Below are 16569 nucleotides of genomic sequence, written 5' to 3' on the forward strand. Positions count from 1 at the left end.
TGTCCTTTTTCTTTGCTAACTTGACATAAGCAAATTGAACTTGGATATGTCAATCCCTTGCTGAAATCCCAGCAGCCTCAGAAAGCAATACAACCAAATGAGTACATCCTGTCCCCATTTTATAGCCTCCCCCAAACTGGACAATCTAAATGCTTTTTTATTTAAGAGACAACATAAAAGCCAGATATCCTATTAAATAAGTGACATATATAACATATATAACATGCATTGAAGAAGTTAGCTTGGTAAACAGAATGGTGCCAAATAAGCACCAAAGAAAAGAGGATCTTAGGAAAAGAAGGACCATCTATTCAAATGGATCTAATAATAAGCAACATAAGGGATTTTCCCACTCAGTGCCTTGCTCATTACAAAGCTTACAGACAATCTGTAAAGACAATTTGTGTCTTTTACAATAATCCACACTATGCCAGAAGTCTGGGACATACAAGGAATTGGAATAAATAATGTAACTCTTCTGATACATTGTCCCAACCCTATCTCACATACCTTACCACATACCCCTCCCAATGACATACAATACTGGCATTTAACTTAGATATGTACAGCTGATTGCTCTACTACATTTAACCCAGCTGATTAGCAAAAATAGCACTAAGATCAGAAGGAAACAGGGTAACAATTTGCACTATACAATTATAACAACATTTTTTTCTTAGGACTGAATGCATGGTGGTTAAACAGTGTTAGATTTGGGGCCTTTTAAACATGGAAATACCCTCCATAAAATTTCCTAGTTGGCAGTTAAAAACTTCAGAATTTTAATTCAGGAAAACCAAAACGAATTGTGATATTATAGACTGGCTTATTTAAAAGTGAGAAAATTAGTTGGTTGAACAAAATCACAAAGTCATCAAAATTCATCTCTGTCCATGGGAGCTGCCACAGTAGCTTGAAGCAAATCTAATTTGGGTCCTTTCCATCCCGCTGTCCCATCGAGCTATGCCTTTGGCTGAACTACATCTCAACTACCTAGCATGTAATTACTTAAGGCAGACATATTAGGTTGCTAAATACTGGCAAAAGCAAAAAAAAACAAAAACAAAACCCCCCTATGTGCATGCAGATCCTGATTCATTAAACTGGAAAGTAAATTGGTCTGCAGACCATAGGTGCCTGCTTCAACAAAGATTGCTGCCTTCTTGCCCAGATCAGAGAGAGCTACTTCAAGTATAAATGATAAGCTTTCCCAGTTAAAGGTCAAGGGAAAAAAACAAAAACCCATTCTGCATCATTGGGCCATTAGGTGTGTACACTGACCAGTGTGACTGAGTCTTCATTACTAGATTTGAGTGACAGAGCGTGGAACGAAAACCTCTCGTAATGTATGGCTCACGACTCACCGTGCTGACACGTGTGTGACCATATAGCACATACATTTGGATGCCAAGTGTCTAGATGTAATGTACATGCATCCAAACTCACCTACCTGATCTCACATTTTTGCTTGCAAACAATGGTTTTAATAGGCAGATAATTTAGATTTCCTGCACTTCACAGTACAATATCCCCCCCGGGCTAAACACAAAGATCATCAATGTAGGTGGCATGACTATTGCTATACTTGCAGAGTTGCAAGCAATCAGACTTCAGCTTGGCTCTACAGGCTACTTAGCTTGTATTAATTACAGATTATTACTTAAGAATGTTTTTTATTCCTGGATGTTTTTAAGAATGCACATGCTAGCAACTCCTCTCTGAAGAAACAATTACCCCTTTCTCAAAACTGAAAGAAGTGACAAACCAAAACTAACCCCATCGGTTACTCAAAGGACACTTGTGAATCTTTCAGCTAAGCTTCTGATACCTGCACAATCTTATTTCCCACCACATTCACACAGTATCCAGTTCTAATACCCGTACTGAGAAGACACAAATGAGTTTAGAAATGAGTCAGGAGAGCAATTACAAGGATTGAGAGGTATGACAATTAACCTAAGAGTTTTGGGTAAAAAACCTTAAGCAGCTCTGTGTTTTCCTTAAACGTAGAAAATTTCAGTCTGTGCAGGTCAGACATGTCCCTACAGTCTGCCAGACAGGAGGAGGAATTTAAAGTTCAGATGAAATATAAAGCACATTCTTTAGTTAATTTTTTATTTTTGTGAAACGACAGCAACTAACAAACAACAACCTGGAAGCTGAAGTGGGTTGCTCATCACAGGAACTTATAAAATCAAGATTGGTTCTAAGATACACTTAAAACTACTTAAACATTAATTTTAGGGAATCCAACAGCTTCTGACTTGAAAAAAGTCAGCAAATTGTTTTAAATAGTCCTTCTGGTTTTGTGAGTCCTGACTCATAAAGCAGACATCACTGTTTTAAAAGCTATCTCAGCACGAGGCTTAAGCAGAAAAAAAAAACCACCCAGAAAAAAAAAAGAGGAAGAACAAATCAGGAGCAGGCAGAGGAAGAGTTGGGTAAAAAGAAGAAATGACCCAGAACTATTCTGAGAAATACTTTATTTTCTTTTCTTTTTTTAGAACTGTATGAAAAAGAAAAGAAATTTGAGAAATTTAAATATTAAACAATCACAGCAGGCTCAAAGTCTGCTCAAAGCTTCTCCTTACTTTCAAAAACAGAAATTCAAAGAAAAAGCACCTACTTTTCACACTAGAAAAAGAACATTCACAAGTCCATGGTGTTGCCAGAGTAGAAGAAAATACAATTCCCCAGGCAGACAGAGCCTGACACCAGAACTCTACAAGTGGACAGTGGAAAAATCTTTTGTTATTTTTTGAAAGCTCCGAGCTTTTAGCATTAGTTGTCCAGGCTATGGTGGAACCTGAGGATGAAAGAACAGCACACAGTACTCCTCATGTCTCAAAACAGAGAGGAGGGAGAAAGGTGCCATCTGCCAGCAGGACTCAGCCTGCTGATAAGCAGGGTGAACGATGGTTCCTCTCCTTACTGCGGAAGAGGAATGGAAAATGTCACCCAGGAAACATTGTGAAGAAACCTGAGCTACCCAAGTTGAGCCCAGCCTATCAAAGAACACTTATTGGAAAGCGGAAGAATAACTCAGGCTGGAGAAATTGGCCGACAGGACACTTGTGAAACTCAAGAAAGGGAAAAGCAAAGTTCTGCATGTAAGATGGAAGGACCCCATGCACCAGGATGGGCTGACTGTCTGCTAAGCGGCTTGGCAGAAAAGGACCATGAGGTTGGGTGGACACCACACTGAACACAAGCCAGTGACGCGTCCTGGCAGCACTGGCGGCCAAGAGGGTTGCATTAGGAGGAGTGCCACTGACAGGCAAGGGAGGTGCTCCTCGCTGCCTGCTCTGGAGCCTTGTGTTTTATACTAGGGTCCCCAGTACAGGAGAAACATGGACATACTGGAGCAAGTCCAGAGGATCCCAAAAATGACAGAGGCATCATGACTGTAGGACTTGAGACTTTAAGCCAGCAAAGAGAAGGCTTGGATGTGGGATGGAGGTGTGGATCTTATCAATGCATATATAAATACCCGATGGGAAGGAGTAAAGGTGATGGAGCAAGACTCTTCTCAGTGCACCCAGTGAAAGAACACGTGGCAACATGCACAAACTGAACTACAGGAAACCACATTTAAACAAAAGAAATACATATTTTACTGGGGAAAGGTGGTCAAGACACTGGAACAGGTTGCCCAGGCAGACTTTGGAATGTCCTTCCTTGGATATACTCAAAACTCACCTTGACAACCTGCTGTACATAACCCTGCTCTGAGCTGGGGGAGCTGGAGTAGCTAATTTCCAGAGGTCCCTTCTAACCTCAACCACTCAAGTGACTCAGTAATCTCAAGATGGAAAAAAGCATAAAATAAACCAGAAATCATACAAATGTGTAGCTTTTCTGAGAAAAAAAAAAATCTAAGTCCTTAGTGCTGAATCATGTGTTATGAAATAATGCCTCAAGCCTTGAGGAAGGAGCCACCCTAAAACCTCTTTGCACTGTGCCAGTTTCAGCTCCTTTACAGTTGCTACAGCTCTTGGACAGACTGAAATGACAGGAAGCCAGAAAAATCCTAGCATATTTGGAACACTCTTCAGTTGTAAATTCCATGGATTTTGACATCATGTAAGTGTAAATATCCTCTGATTTCATCCTTTTAATTTTGTTTGAAGCTGTAACGTGTTGTAATTTATTTGGGATAGCAAAAGACTACAGAAAGACAGATAAAGGGACCACATAATTAATCCTTTTACTTGTTATTCTCTAGGATTTGCAAAGTATGGTGTTTAAAGCTCGTTCTTACAATCAAGCTTTATGAAGAACTGGCAGCTGCAAGCTGACCTGAAAAAAAACAACAAAAAATCATCATCCCTTTCTCTCAGTCTTCAAGGAAATCCCTCATATACTCCAGAGCATCTGGCCTTGGAAGAGATAGAAATCTGGCCGAACTAATAGCTTGACCACTCCCATCACAGCTGCTGCAGCATAAGTTAACACTGACTGTATTCTCCCACCCTGGACTGAATCTCCTGTTTTCAGCCTGAATGTAAATAAATGTGAAGAACTTCCAAGTATGAAAACACACTACTTCTGGCAAAATACAAAACCTAAGCAGACTCTATTTAAGTGTAACAAGTGAGGTATACAATACCATTACCTTCATTAGTTTTCCATTATCTTCCTGAGTTTTGCATGTGGAAATAGACCCTGGCAGATGCAAGAATATAACCACTCATGTAGTAACATGTCCTTGAGTAAACAGCTTGCTGTTTTGTCACTTCTTTCAATGCCTAAAGGAACATAGGGCTGCACCTACATTTGAAACCCAGCACACCACAAAGCTTGTGCCTGGTAAGAATGACAGCAGGTACCAATCAAGAGTCACAGCTATCCCGTCAAAGTCCCAAATCATGTATGGTATGAGTACATACTGCAAATGACAGAACATCAGAAAAGAACATCCAGTCTTAAAATTCTACAGATCCTTCCTTTCAGGACACTCAAAAATGATACATATAAGGGCCCAGTTACATGAAAACATCAAGCTTTCAGTCCCCAAAGTTCTGAAATTAAGGGAGGGGTTACAGACTACAGATTGCAAAGTGCCAGGGCTGCACACTCCAACAGAATGCTGGCACAGGGAGGGTGACACTGAGGTACCGATGGATGGGAGTAAAAACCACTAACCAGAAACACACTTCAGAATCATGTTGAACCCTTATTAATTGAAAAAAAAAAAAAAAAAAACCTTTAAAAAATCAGAAGAAATATTCTACTTGAGATGTACTGAGGCAATTTGTGGAAATGGGAGGCATCCTTTTGGAAGGTGGCTAAGATAGATGAGAGGGTAAAAAGGTCCAGAGTGGGATATAAGCAGAGAGATGTATAAAGACCATAAGGTGTTCTTCCTCACAACACCATTACCTGCAAAGTCAAAATCAAACACAAAAGAATCCTGCCAGGCTTATGCCAAAGCGGAGTAAGGAAAGCTACAGTTTGAGAGTTACAAAACAGAATGACAAGGGCTTAAGACACTCTGAGCTCCTACTACCAGTCATATGAAAGTTTAAAGGAAAAAGTCCAAGTAATTTTAAGAAAGCCTTTATCATTTTGTGAACAGGAGTGTTGATGGTGCTTGTCTACAAAACTCTTACCCGTTGAAACCACAAACTGTCCACGCCAGAGTTATTTCCATTAGAATATTAATTTCAAGTGCTCAGAATTCAAGGCAAGCACTGAATCTCCACAAAACTTGTGATATTTAAACAATCCAAATGCTTTTTCCTAGTTTTGCCTCAGATGTTCAGAAAGATCCCATACATATGAGATGTGTATTTATTCACTTTTGAGGATGTGGCTGTAAATTCCTAGTCAGTAGAAGTTGGTAAAGGGGTTTATGAAATCCTTCTCACGTTGGAAGACTGTGCTTCTAAGTATAAAGCTTGCTTTTCAAAAAAATACATCATTAAAATCAGTGTGCTACCCCATCACAGATGAAAGGTGGTGACAAACGCCCCTTTACAAAAGATAAGCTTTTTAACCTTCAATACATGATCTACAAGAACAATAAAAGCTATTCTGCAGTACCTGCTGTGGCCTCTCAGGCAAACACTCCATATTCAACCCAAAAAAGACCTGGCATGAAATATTACCATTCAATAAAAAAAAAATAAAATAAAATCATTATTTGGTCCCTTAAGTAGCCACTGAAGTAGAGGGCTGTGGTGAAAATTTATCAGGCATTGGCCTCCAAATGGAATATATGCTTCAATACCCTAAGAGGCCTATAGTACATGAAATTTTAACGGAATTGTTAATGTCTTTCTAGGTTTTATAATACCACAAAGAGATACTAATCATGTGCTCTCACCACAGCAGATAAATGCTAATGCCTGTAGTAGACAACACTTTCACAGTGGTTTTGAGTAGAAGCCATCTTCTACTCTCTTGGTGGGCAAATTAATGGGATCAATAAATTTCGTAGTATCTCCAGATAACACTCCTTACCTTCACAAACGTGATCAGTAAATTCATGATGTACGGAAGGAACCACAAACAACTTATTATGTGGATTCCCTGAAAGGTTAGCCTGCTCTGAGAAATGTAAAATGTCAAAGGCCTGGGAATTTTCATATGTGAACCCACGCCTTGATGTGGGAAATGTTTGTGGAAGATCCTAAAGGTCAGATGCAAGGGTCTCCCTTATCAACAAGGTCATATGTTAAGTTAAACTGAAACTAAGAGAAGCGTACTACCTGGAACCACAAGCCCCACTCTGATTACAGTAAATATTTTTTTAAAGGGCAAGACATTTTAAAAGTGATTTTTAAAATGTATTTATCAGAATAAAGAAATATGCTCATTAATGAAGCTGTTCTCATGTAATTTCCATAAGTATTTCCAGTGTCATGAAAGTTAAAGCTATTTAAAAAAAAAGTCTAGTCATAACTATTCATTTATAGTTCCTCTGATTGAAAACAATAATGGTTTCACTAGAGATTAAAAACCACATAGCTTTTTTGCCTATTTTAAACTGGTAAACTATGTATTTACTTTTGTTACAGTAAGAAAATTTTGCTAATTTTATCTTGTGACATTTAGCTTTGTTTAGAAAGAAATGATGACTCAGAGCCTGGTAACCATTTAGGAGACATATGTGAGAAAAATACTGTTATCTCCCTTTACAAGGAGAACTCGCAGGCATAAAAATACATCCTTGTATTTGAGCTAAGTAAACCCGGAGCAGACATACACAGACTTGGACAAGCTTGACAACAGAAAAGGAAATTCCACTAGAATTACTAAAGATTTGTTAGGGTTTTGGTTTTGTTTTCATTTTAGGAGGAGTTTTTGACCATGTACAATCTGCCTTCAAGCTCCTACCCAGGTTATCTGGCAGTTTCAACTTCCTCGATCTGCAAGCCAGCAAAGTCTACTGCTTTGAATGCTTTTGCGTCAGCCATAGCACACTCTGATGTGCCTCCTGGAAGCACACTCTCTGTCCATATGAGTTACTTAAGCAAATTGCCTTCCTTTTGCCTAATGTGCTGAAGTTAACAGCAGCTGAGATTGTTCACTTACAGGACAACACCCTGAAGCGACATATAGCTTGAGTCGAGTTTGTGCAAGGTGTGATGCTGTGTTCATTGTGCTCTGTGGCATTTGTGGGCTACTGGGAGGAGGTCTATGCACTGGTGGTTCCTCACCACCAACACTGACACCTTGGAAGGTGGTAGGAAGTCTTCCAGTCTATTAGACCATTCCAGCTACAGTTTGACCAGTGCTACTCGAGTGACCGATTGGCACTTTCCTGGTAGGTGGATCTACACTGTCCTGATTAATTTAAATTAAAGGAACGCTGAGCTTACTCAGAGTGCACTTTCCCAAGTCCAACAACACTGTGAACACTCAGTAAAAACAAGCAACCCCCCCCCCCCCCCCCCAGAATTTTCACTGGAACTATGTAATCATTCCCATTTTCCCATGTATATACTGATAAGGTACAGGGTGGCAGAAAGCAAAGCACATCCACAGCTCACAACACAGACCTCAGCATTCTTGAGTAGCTTCTGGGCAGGGAGTGAGTTGCTTTGTTTTGGCGTCTGTGTCTTCTTCAGAAGCTAAACCCAAGAGATTCCAACAGGTGCAGTTTAGAAGATAAATTCAAAGGAATGAAGGGATAGATGCTATTTCGTTTCCATATTCATACAGAGAACTCCTCACTTCTGTTCACACACACACATGAAGATGACCACCCTGCTTTTTTTCTGATTTTATCATACAGTCAAATAGAATGAATGCAGCACCTTTCTCTTTTAAAAAGGCAAGGTTAGACAAATGGACATGAAAAAAGCACAGACTCCACCTAAGGCCAGGTTTCAGCATTATTATGCAAAACAAAAAGTGTTTTATACTTTGGATACACAGACATTAATTAGCTAAAGAACCTGAAAATCAGAGGATTTCTCAAGGTGAGTAAAAGTACGTGCTCTTCAGAAGCCTCAAGTTCTAGCCCACAGGTTGGTGCGATTCTGGAGGTCAGACTCTGCTGCTCCAATTCCAGCTGAGATGCACTCAGGTACTATACAGTCCGTTTCTTGAAAATCAATCCCACTGCCCAGGGAACTAAGCACTTTCCCCATTAACTCAGGAGAGTATTTCTGTCTTGCAAGAAAGGCCTATCAACAGAAGTTAATTTACTGATTTATTTTGTAAACATTGCATTTTAAGAAAAATGTAAGCCTGACATGAAAAATTAATGATTTTTGCCTTGCTAAATGTTGGGCCATATATAGATTAGCTTTATGAGGCTTCCATCACAACAAAAGGCCCTTTTCATTAATGGCTACTTTATCATTTCAAACATGTATGTTTAGTTACTTAAAATGGCAAATTGCTTTGCACTGTCCTTGAAGTGCATTGCATAAATATTGTATTAAAACCTTAGCTTACACTTCATAAATAATTTATTTTTAAAATACTCTTCCATAAGACCACCAGCTGCCAAGATTTTCAATTTTCTGGTAAAAACCATGTATTTATTGCAAGTCTTATTTTAACTTGTTGAAGATTTGCTAAAAGCCACATGTGATAGATGTCGTAAGAATTGTATTCAAACTAAAACCTCAGGAAGCTAAAAGCATAATAGTCCTAGTAGGTTTTATACCTTTGCATAAGCAGTTTCAGTTGCAGGGGTAAAGCTGAAATCTATTCAAGGAAGCTTTCAAGTGCAATTTTCTGATAACATGAAAATGACTTATAGTACATTTTGTGATGATCAGAAAGTTTTATAGATTTCATTACATTTCATTTCACTAGAGTCCTCCCTACACCATTTCCATTTCTTGTTGCTGCATTTAAACTGCTGTACAAACTTGTTCAAAGTGCTAGACATTAAAAAAAAAAAATCAAAGGATATTTCAGATAATTAACTTTGATGAATGAGCGTATTTTAATTCATGTCTGGTAATATTCTTGTTAATGACATGTCTGCTTAGGACATCCATTAAAAGTCCATTAACTTAACAGGGAAATTCTAATAAAGTTATCCTGGAAATTTTCTGGTATATTAACATTATGGACTTCTAATGAATATCTGCTGTAGGAATTGCTATTAGCAAGGCTACCATTCTAATTAAACTTAGGCTGTAAGAGAGTGAAAAAATAGTATCTTCATACTAACAAGCAGAAGTAGCACTTATTTTTGAAAATTACTACAGGGGAAATTGGTACAGGTTGCAAAACATGTTATCAGAATGGTGAGAAATTATTACATTGCATTTTTTGGTGCCTGCCATCCAATATACCCACACCAGTTGCTTCCTTCATGTAATCAATTGCTGGAACTCCCATTTACTTCCCTATTGTTGAGACTGAGCAGTACTGGAAAGCTAGTGAGGCCTTTCAGAAGGTTAGAAGATACAAAATTTAAACATAGTTTTTGATGACAATTCCAAGTAAAAAGTGTACTTGGGAAAGCTTTTACCTATGGGCCTCCAGCACTGTTATCAACCTACCTGACGCTTCATCAAATCTGGCAACTTTTCTGCTGGCATTCACAAGGATACAGCAAAACATCTTTTTATATGTATATATATTGTGTGTGTGTATATATATATAAATTTTTATATATGTGTAAAATTCCCCCCAAACCTGACATACCTATTTTTTCATACTTATCCTTCACCAAATCTTCCAAACCAATTGTCTCCCAGAAACTGTCATCCCAGCCTCCATCAGATGTGTATGTCCACTTGCACACTACAGTACAGAGGGACCTAGAAAAGAGACAATATACACACAGAGTCAGAAAAATTAATTTGGTTTCAAACTTGTCACTCTAAAGAAGTTTGTGCAAAATGATGCCTGGTCAAAAATTCCCAGCTTAATGCTAAGCTTTAAAAAAAGTGTCATTGCTGTTTGGAGTATATGTCTTGAGCTACCTTAAAAGGACCTTACATTGAAGATTCTTCTCTGCTGAAACAACTCCTGGTCTGGCCACTTCACTGCATAAATCAGTCAAGTAACAGGCCATGTAAGTGCCTAGAAGACAGCATAGCATGAACCTAACAGCTCTTTAGCAAGCAGCTCAGAAAGATTCATGTAATGTTTTACATACAGTATGTCCTTAGAAAAACTTTCTATTACTTGTGCTCAAGCTGAGTAACAGTTTCCAGGAGATGCACTGATATTTAACTTAAGTGACACTGCTTCAATACCTGCAGGTACAAAATGCCTCAATGAGGTCAATGTGTATAAGCAACACGGCATCCAACCATCAGAACTTCTCCATAACCCCTGTAACTGGGTTTGTATTTCAGCAGAAGCAGATGACAACCTAGTGACATGCTGAAGCAGCATTAGCCATGATGCAACTGGCTGCAATTTTAAGTTCTTGTTTTGGGTGTCATTGCTGATAAGCTGATGCTGAACATCCCTGGGACCATATGGCATCCCAAGGGCAGACTACAGGACCAGAATATAAACAAGACAAGAGAATCTGCAGAAATGTCTTTTCTACCAAATGGAATGTTTTTCTCCTAGAATGATCCATATCCCCAACCTATCATTCCCACCCAAAATATAAATAATGTCCCTGAAGGTTTAGTCTTGCACAGAATTTTTCTGGCTGAACACTAAGAAGCATCTCAGAAGATCAGTGTTTAATTGTGCTTCGAAAGTCAGTAAAATGAAAGGTATTAAAAAAGCTGCTACTGAAAATTTCAGTTGCCTACCATACCACCAAGTGCAAGGTCATCTTGGATGCATCTCAGGGAAACACATCTTAACTGTTCTCTAAGAGAAATCCCTTTCAGAGATAGATTTTCTTTGGTGTGTTATGAGACAGCTTATTTGGGACTCATTTTTAGCCAAGGTGTGCTTTCACAGACTTGTTTTAGGATGTTGACAATTTGGACATGTATCTTCAAAGCAAACTGAATTGTACTGAAGTGTCTGACTTCTTGCATAAGCAAAATAAATAACTAAATTCCTGTCTACAAATAATACTGATTTCTAGAAAACCGTCCCTTTCATCCAAGTGAACTACTTCGGCACCTGCATAAGAGAATTAAGGTCCTACTACTGTATTACATATTTTAAATGCATCATGTTTCATTTAATTTGGTTCTTTTGGAGTGACCATGTTTTTACCACCAGAGGACTGGTGATATTCATTCACAATCTGCTGCTTATAAAGGTGCATCATTTCCTCCTTGCAAGGAGAGAATTTATTAACATCATACATTCTTGAGAAGAATAAAAAAGAAAGAGAGATAACTATTTATATCCTTGCAAGTACTGTGGAGATTAAGGGTTACTCTTCAGTTTTGATACACACCCATCCTTTTTTTTTTCTTAATCACTTTAAGAATAGATCAGACAATTAGAGTTTAGTGTCTGGTTTGAAAGCAGAAAAACACATGACCTGTAACTACAGCAATGACAATGTTGATATAAGAAATTCCAATTTCCAAAGATTTAGAAGCCAGACACAGAAATCTAATTAGGACCTTTGAAAAAAACTGGGTGAATAAATAAATTCTAGGCTGAAAAAAATACTGAGAAAAAATAAACATTTTCCCCAAAACAGCTCAAGCTTCTCATTAAAAAGAAAAAAGAAGGCAAATATTTGAAATGATCTCTATTTCATCACTTCAGGAAAAATTTAGACATAAAGAATGAAACAACAATGCATCAAGTTTTCCCAAATATGGTGAATACCAAATCATAACAAATTATCATCAGAACTGAATATGTATTTTTCTAATTAGATCAATGCTACAAACTATTGCCACACCCTGAAAAACGCTCTAAGGATGAGAGCTAGATGTTATGGCTCCCCACTTCCAAGATCCCAAAGCAACTCCCTCAAACTCCATGCTTATCCAGAAAAAACACCAGAGCAGCCTTGCCAAACTCCAAGAGCATGTTTTAAATGGGCCAGTTCTTCCATACAGTTCACTCTGAGCAACATCACATCACATACACAGGCCCACCAAAACGGTGTGAATGGGGACAGACTGGTCCTTGCCCATCCAGCAAATGCCTGAACATGAAAGGGCAACAGGGCTGTGAGCATGTTCATCCTCCTTGTGTAGATTTATAACTGCAAAATGCTGACAGAAGAAGGATAAATAGATGATTTCTGGTTGAATACTTATTACAACACAGAAAACTTGAGTGGGGGAGGACAACTCTTCCAATGTAAATTAACTGACAGATCTGTAAATGGAAGGTTCTGATATTAAAACCAGCCTGAAATCTCAGCTAAAACACTAATCCATTATGCTGGTAGGTTTCATAACCCTAAGAACCAACTCAAATCACTTGTAAACAGTCAGAGCTTTTACATTGCTCTGGGATTTAAGCTCCTTATTCCACCCTTGCTGCCACTCAATTGCCACATAAAGAGCAGATATTTAATTGAATAATATACCTTCCCACAAATCCTTATTATTTCTGAGAAAGACAGTCTGGTCTCTTCAATAACAGCTCAAGAATAAAGGAATTTTTTTAGATGTCCATAACAGATGAACTTCACTCTGTGCTTCAAAAGAACTGTGATGTGTTAAACTCAAATCCCTGCCACTTACCTGGTGAGATGCTCTAATAATGACAGCAATTTATATATCCTAGAGAGCTGTAGGCACAGAGAGAGCGAGCAGTTTGCTCATGATTTTTAACCTTGGAATATCAAGAGCATAGATGTCTTTTAGCTTTATGGGCATTCGCTCAGCAATTCTCCTCCAGAGTATCACCCTGAGAAAGTGGCAGCAAGATTTGTAACTGGGAAAAACTATGTCCGGAAAAGCACTACAGTAAAGAGGAAGCTGAGGAACCAAATCATTATACCTACAACTATTAGAACATTTTGTACTTCATGGCAACTCCTAAATTTTGAGGCAAAGGGCAGACTTTAAACAGAAACAGTACTGACATTCACTGGGTTATATTCCTTTTTTTTCTGAACTATGTGGCAGTCTTGCCTCAATTATTTGACTATGAACACCAAGCTTCCAGTAACTGAAACTGGATGAACCAGACAGATAGCAGCAAATGTTCCCCTTACTTCACTACCAGGATGAACTATGTCCAAAGGTGCCAAGTTAACAGGCAATCATCTACCCAACAGTCCTATCCCAACTGCCTGACCTAATGCAGGACCTGAGAACACATGGCGTGGGTTCCCTCAGCTAGCAGCACAGGCTGTACTCAGACTGAAATACTGTAAATCTCAAGTCTCTTGTCCTCAAGTATATTCCCAATGAAATATTTCCTTTCTCTGTTCAGAACAAAAGGATTTGCTTGTTGGTTTGTTGGGGTTTTTTTCCCCCTGCATATTTGCTCCTCCTGCAAAAAAAAAAAAAAAAAACCAACCCAACCCACAGCCTTTTGCGTAGAAAACTTCTATTTAAACCAGATTTTTAACAGGAACAGGATTATGTTTAGAGCTTCTAACAAATTCTAGTGTAGAAAGAACTATGGGATCCTACTTGCATCCAACAGCCTCAAGATAAAAAAAAGACTCCCTGCCACATTCACTACAAAGTAGATTTGGCTGGGTGCAGCATATTACACAATCCTTTCTCTTACTGGCCAGCTCTGAGTTTTTGCACATCTTTAGCAGAGGACTGGCTGGGGATGTGCTGAAGCCCTTCATGACCAGAATCTCAGCACTGTGAAAAATCCACCAGCAGTACATCCTCAAAATAAAGCCATGATGTTCAGGGAACCTGTAGTGACTGAATAAACGTTGATAATTCCCAAAATGCTGTCTGGAAGTAACTGTTTGCCCCCACTAACCTTCAAAAGCATCCAGGGCAACTAGACACACAGTCAAATTAACTCAGGCACTCAAAGTTAGTTGATAACATGGCTCTTCCCACTTTGTCTAATCAATCTGGGCATTCTGTCTCACCCCACTGTCCTTGGAGAGAGGGAAATCAGATGCACTCATTAAGCAGCAGGAAATACTGTATGGTCTTAGTTATCTGCACAAAAATGTATCTAAAAGATAAAGGTCACAAAGAACTTCTCCACACCTGCTGATGTTTCCAGATCTTTATGTTTTGGTCTGTTCTTTGCTACCACCACCTCCCACCCTCCAGAAGGGATAAAGCAAGCAAAGACATGACTCCTCACTGGGCAGAGATTCTGCCCTATTTGCTATCTTTGACAACAAAGCACAGTTTTGGGGGCTTATTTTATAACTGCAGTAGTCTTCTGGAAGTCATCCATATTTTGAGTATAGGTTGATATCAAAGTCCTATTAGCAAGGACAGTTAATGAAAAAATGTTTTTTCTCCTAAAAAGTGAATCCATAAGGTATTTTTCATATATATATATATTTATAAGTTAGTTATACATGACTTTCCAGGACTACAAAATACAAATTAGCCTGGGAAATGAGTCAGCTACCAGCTTTAAAGGCAGAGTACCCTGTCTTGCTGATCCTGAAGCAAATGGAAGCTTTGCTCTTGCTTCTAAAGAAAAACAGACTGTTTAATTCATCCTAAATGGTCAGAAATTAATTAAAACTCATTAACATAACTAATTTCACAGGCATAGTTAACTTTGGGACAGTCCCAAAGCTAAGCCCTACAGAAGCTTGGATAGGGTACGGTCAGGTCCCAAAAGAAATAGCTTTGCAGTAGGATAAAGTAACTTTCTGTGGTCTGTTGCCCAGAGTTATTTAAAGCTACAAAGAATCAAGAGCTAAGAAAGCTGTGTGGCATTCTGAAGGCAAGAAGGAGACCTGAAACAATGGAGTGTGACTGCCACAACTTCAAACATGGTTTTCTTTCTGTTCTGCAAACTTCAAATTTAAAACAGATTTTTGAATTCAAATTGAAAACCAGAGTTTAGGTTCTGAGCATCTCCACAGACTGACATCTGGACCAAACTGTCAGTGTCCTCCCAAATTATGCACCCCAGAGTCTCAAGGCTTTTTACAGAAACAAGCACTGCACCACTCTAATGCAGGCACAGATCTGACTGTGGTTTGTGCAAAAATGTTCCAGACAAAAAAATTAAGGCACAGCACCACACACTGCCAGCATCCAAGCTTTATATTAAACAGAACTGGGCATTGGTACTGCAAGAGCCTGAAATACAGCAGAGGTTATCACAGAGCAGTAGGAAATGTAATTATACCCTGCTCCATTACAGCTAACACCATATACATTAATACACAACCTCTGAAACAGAACCAGATTATTAGATCCACACACCCCACTGTTATTTATACCTTCCACACCAGTGTCTCTGCCTGCCTCATGTATTTGGCTGCTTCAGGGGAAAGAGGAAAAGAAGAGTGCCATTTGTCCTAAGGGAATGCTTCTCAGGTAATAGGAGAAAAAGTGTGAGAGTTTTGAAACACATAAAATCCATGAGATGTTGCCCAGGTTAAGCATTTGCTAAACAGAATCAGAGAGTGGTGGGTTAAGTTCACAACGGTGTAAGAGAGCTGCACCTGTTGTCACTCAGTTACTACAGTAGATCTTTCAGGCAGATTAGTTGTAAACCACAGGGTCAAGTAAGCCTGGGTGTGCTCTATTTCACATACACTGTCTGCATTTTACTCTTTTCACCCATTCAACAGCTCTTTAATTGCATGTACAGAAACCGAAACACGTCAGGGTCTGTTCCATCCACCCAACTGTGCAAATCCCAAGTTCCTAATATTTACAGCACACCACTTTCTGTTATTGTTGCCTTTGACCCAAAGCTTATGAAATTCCTGCCTGCCCAAAGCCATTGTCTCAGCACAGCAGTGCAACTTGACTCTCGCCTGAAATGGGTTTTCTTCTTCCACCAGGACGTTAAACGTGCCAAACAAAAAGGACAGGTGGGGAAGCCTGTCTGGGACAACCAGTAGACACATTCCAGTTGCACTCAGAGGCCTTGGACTTTCAGTCTTTGAGCAGCTGAGGACTTCAACCCAGCCCATAAAGGCAGAAAGGGAATGACAGTAATCAGCATTAGCAGCTCTACTCGGTCCATCCTTTGTATGCTCTGGATAGCACTGATGTTTATCATAAACAGCAAAAGGTACTTGGACTGCCTTTTAGACGTTTTTTAAAAATGTTAACTATCACAGCAAAAACAGAG

At 39.0% G+C, this 16569-nt stretch overlaps 1 protein-coding gene across 3 annotated transcripts in view; it reads right to left on the reverse strand.

The window, feature by feature from the left end:
• Positions 1-16569, reverse strand: part of FGGY (FGGY carbohydrate kinase domain containing) — a 141824-nt gene that overhangs the window by 78587 nt on the left and 46668 nt on the right. For all 3 annotated transcript variants that reach the window (XR_014617394.1, XR_014617395.1, XM_084266369.1), the window contains one exon: positions 10120-10235. Coding sequence is in view for 1 of the 3 variants with exons in the window: in XM_084266369.1 (XP_084122495.1) it covers positions 10120-10235 (116 nt within the window). In the remaining 2 variants the exon portion in view is untranslated. The remainder of the gene's footprint in view (positions 1-10119; positions 10236-16569) is intronic.

Source organism: Gallinula chloropus (assembly GCF_964237585.1).
Source record: "Gallinula chloropus genome assembly, chromosome: 6".
Taxonomy (NCBI): Eukaryota; Metazoa; Chordata; class Aves; order Gruiformes; family Rallidae; genus Gallinula; species Gallinula chloropus.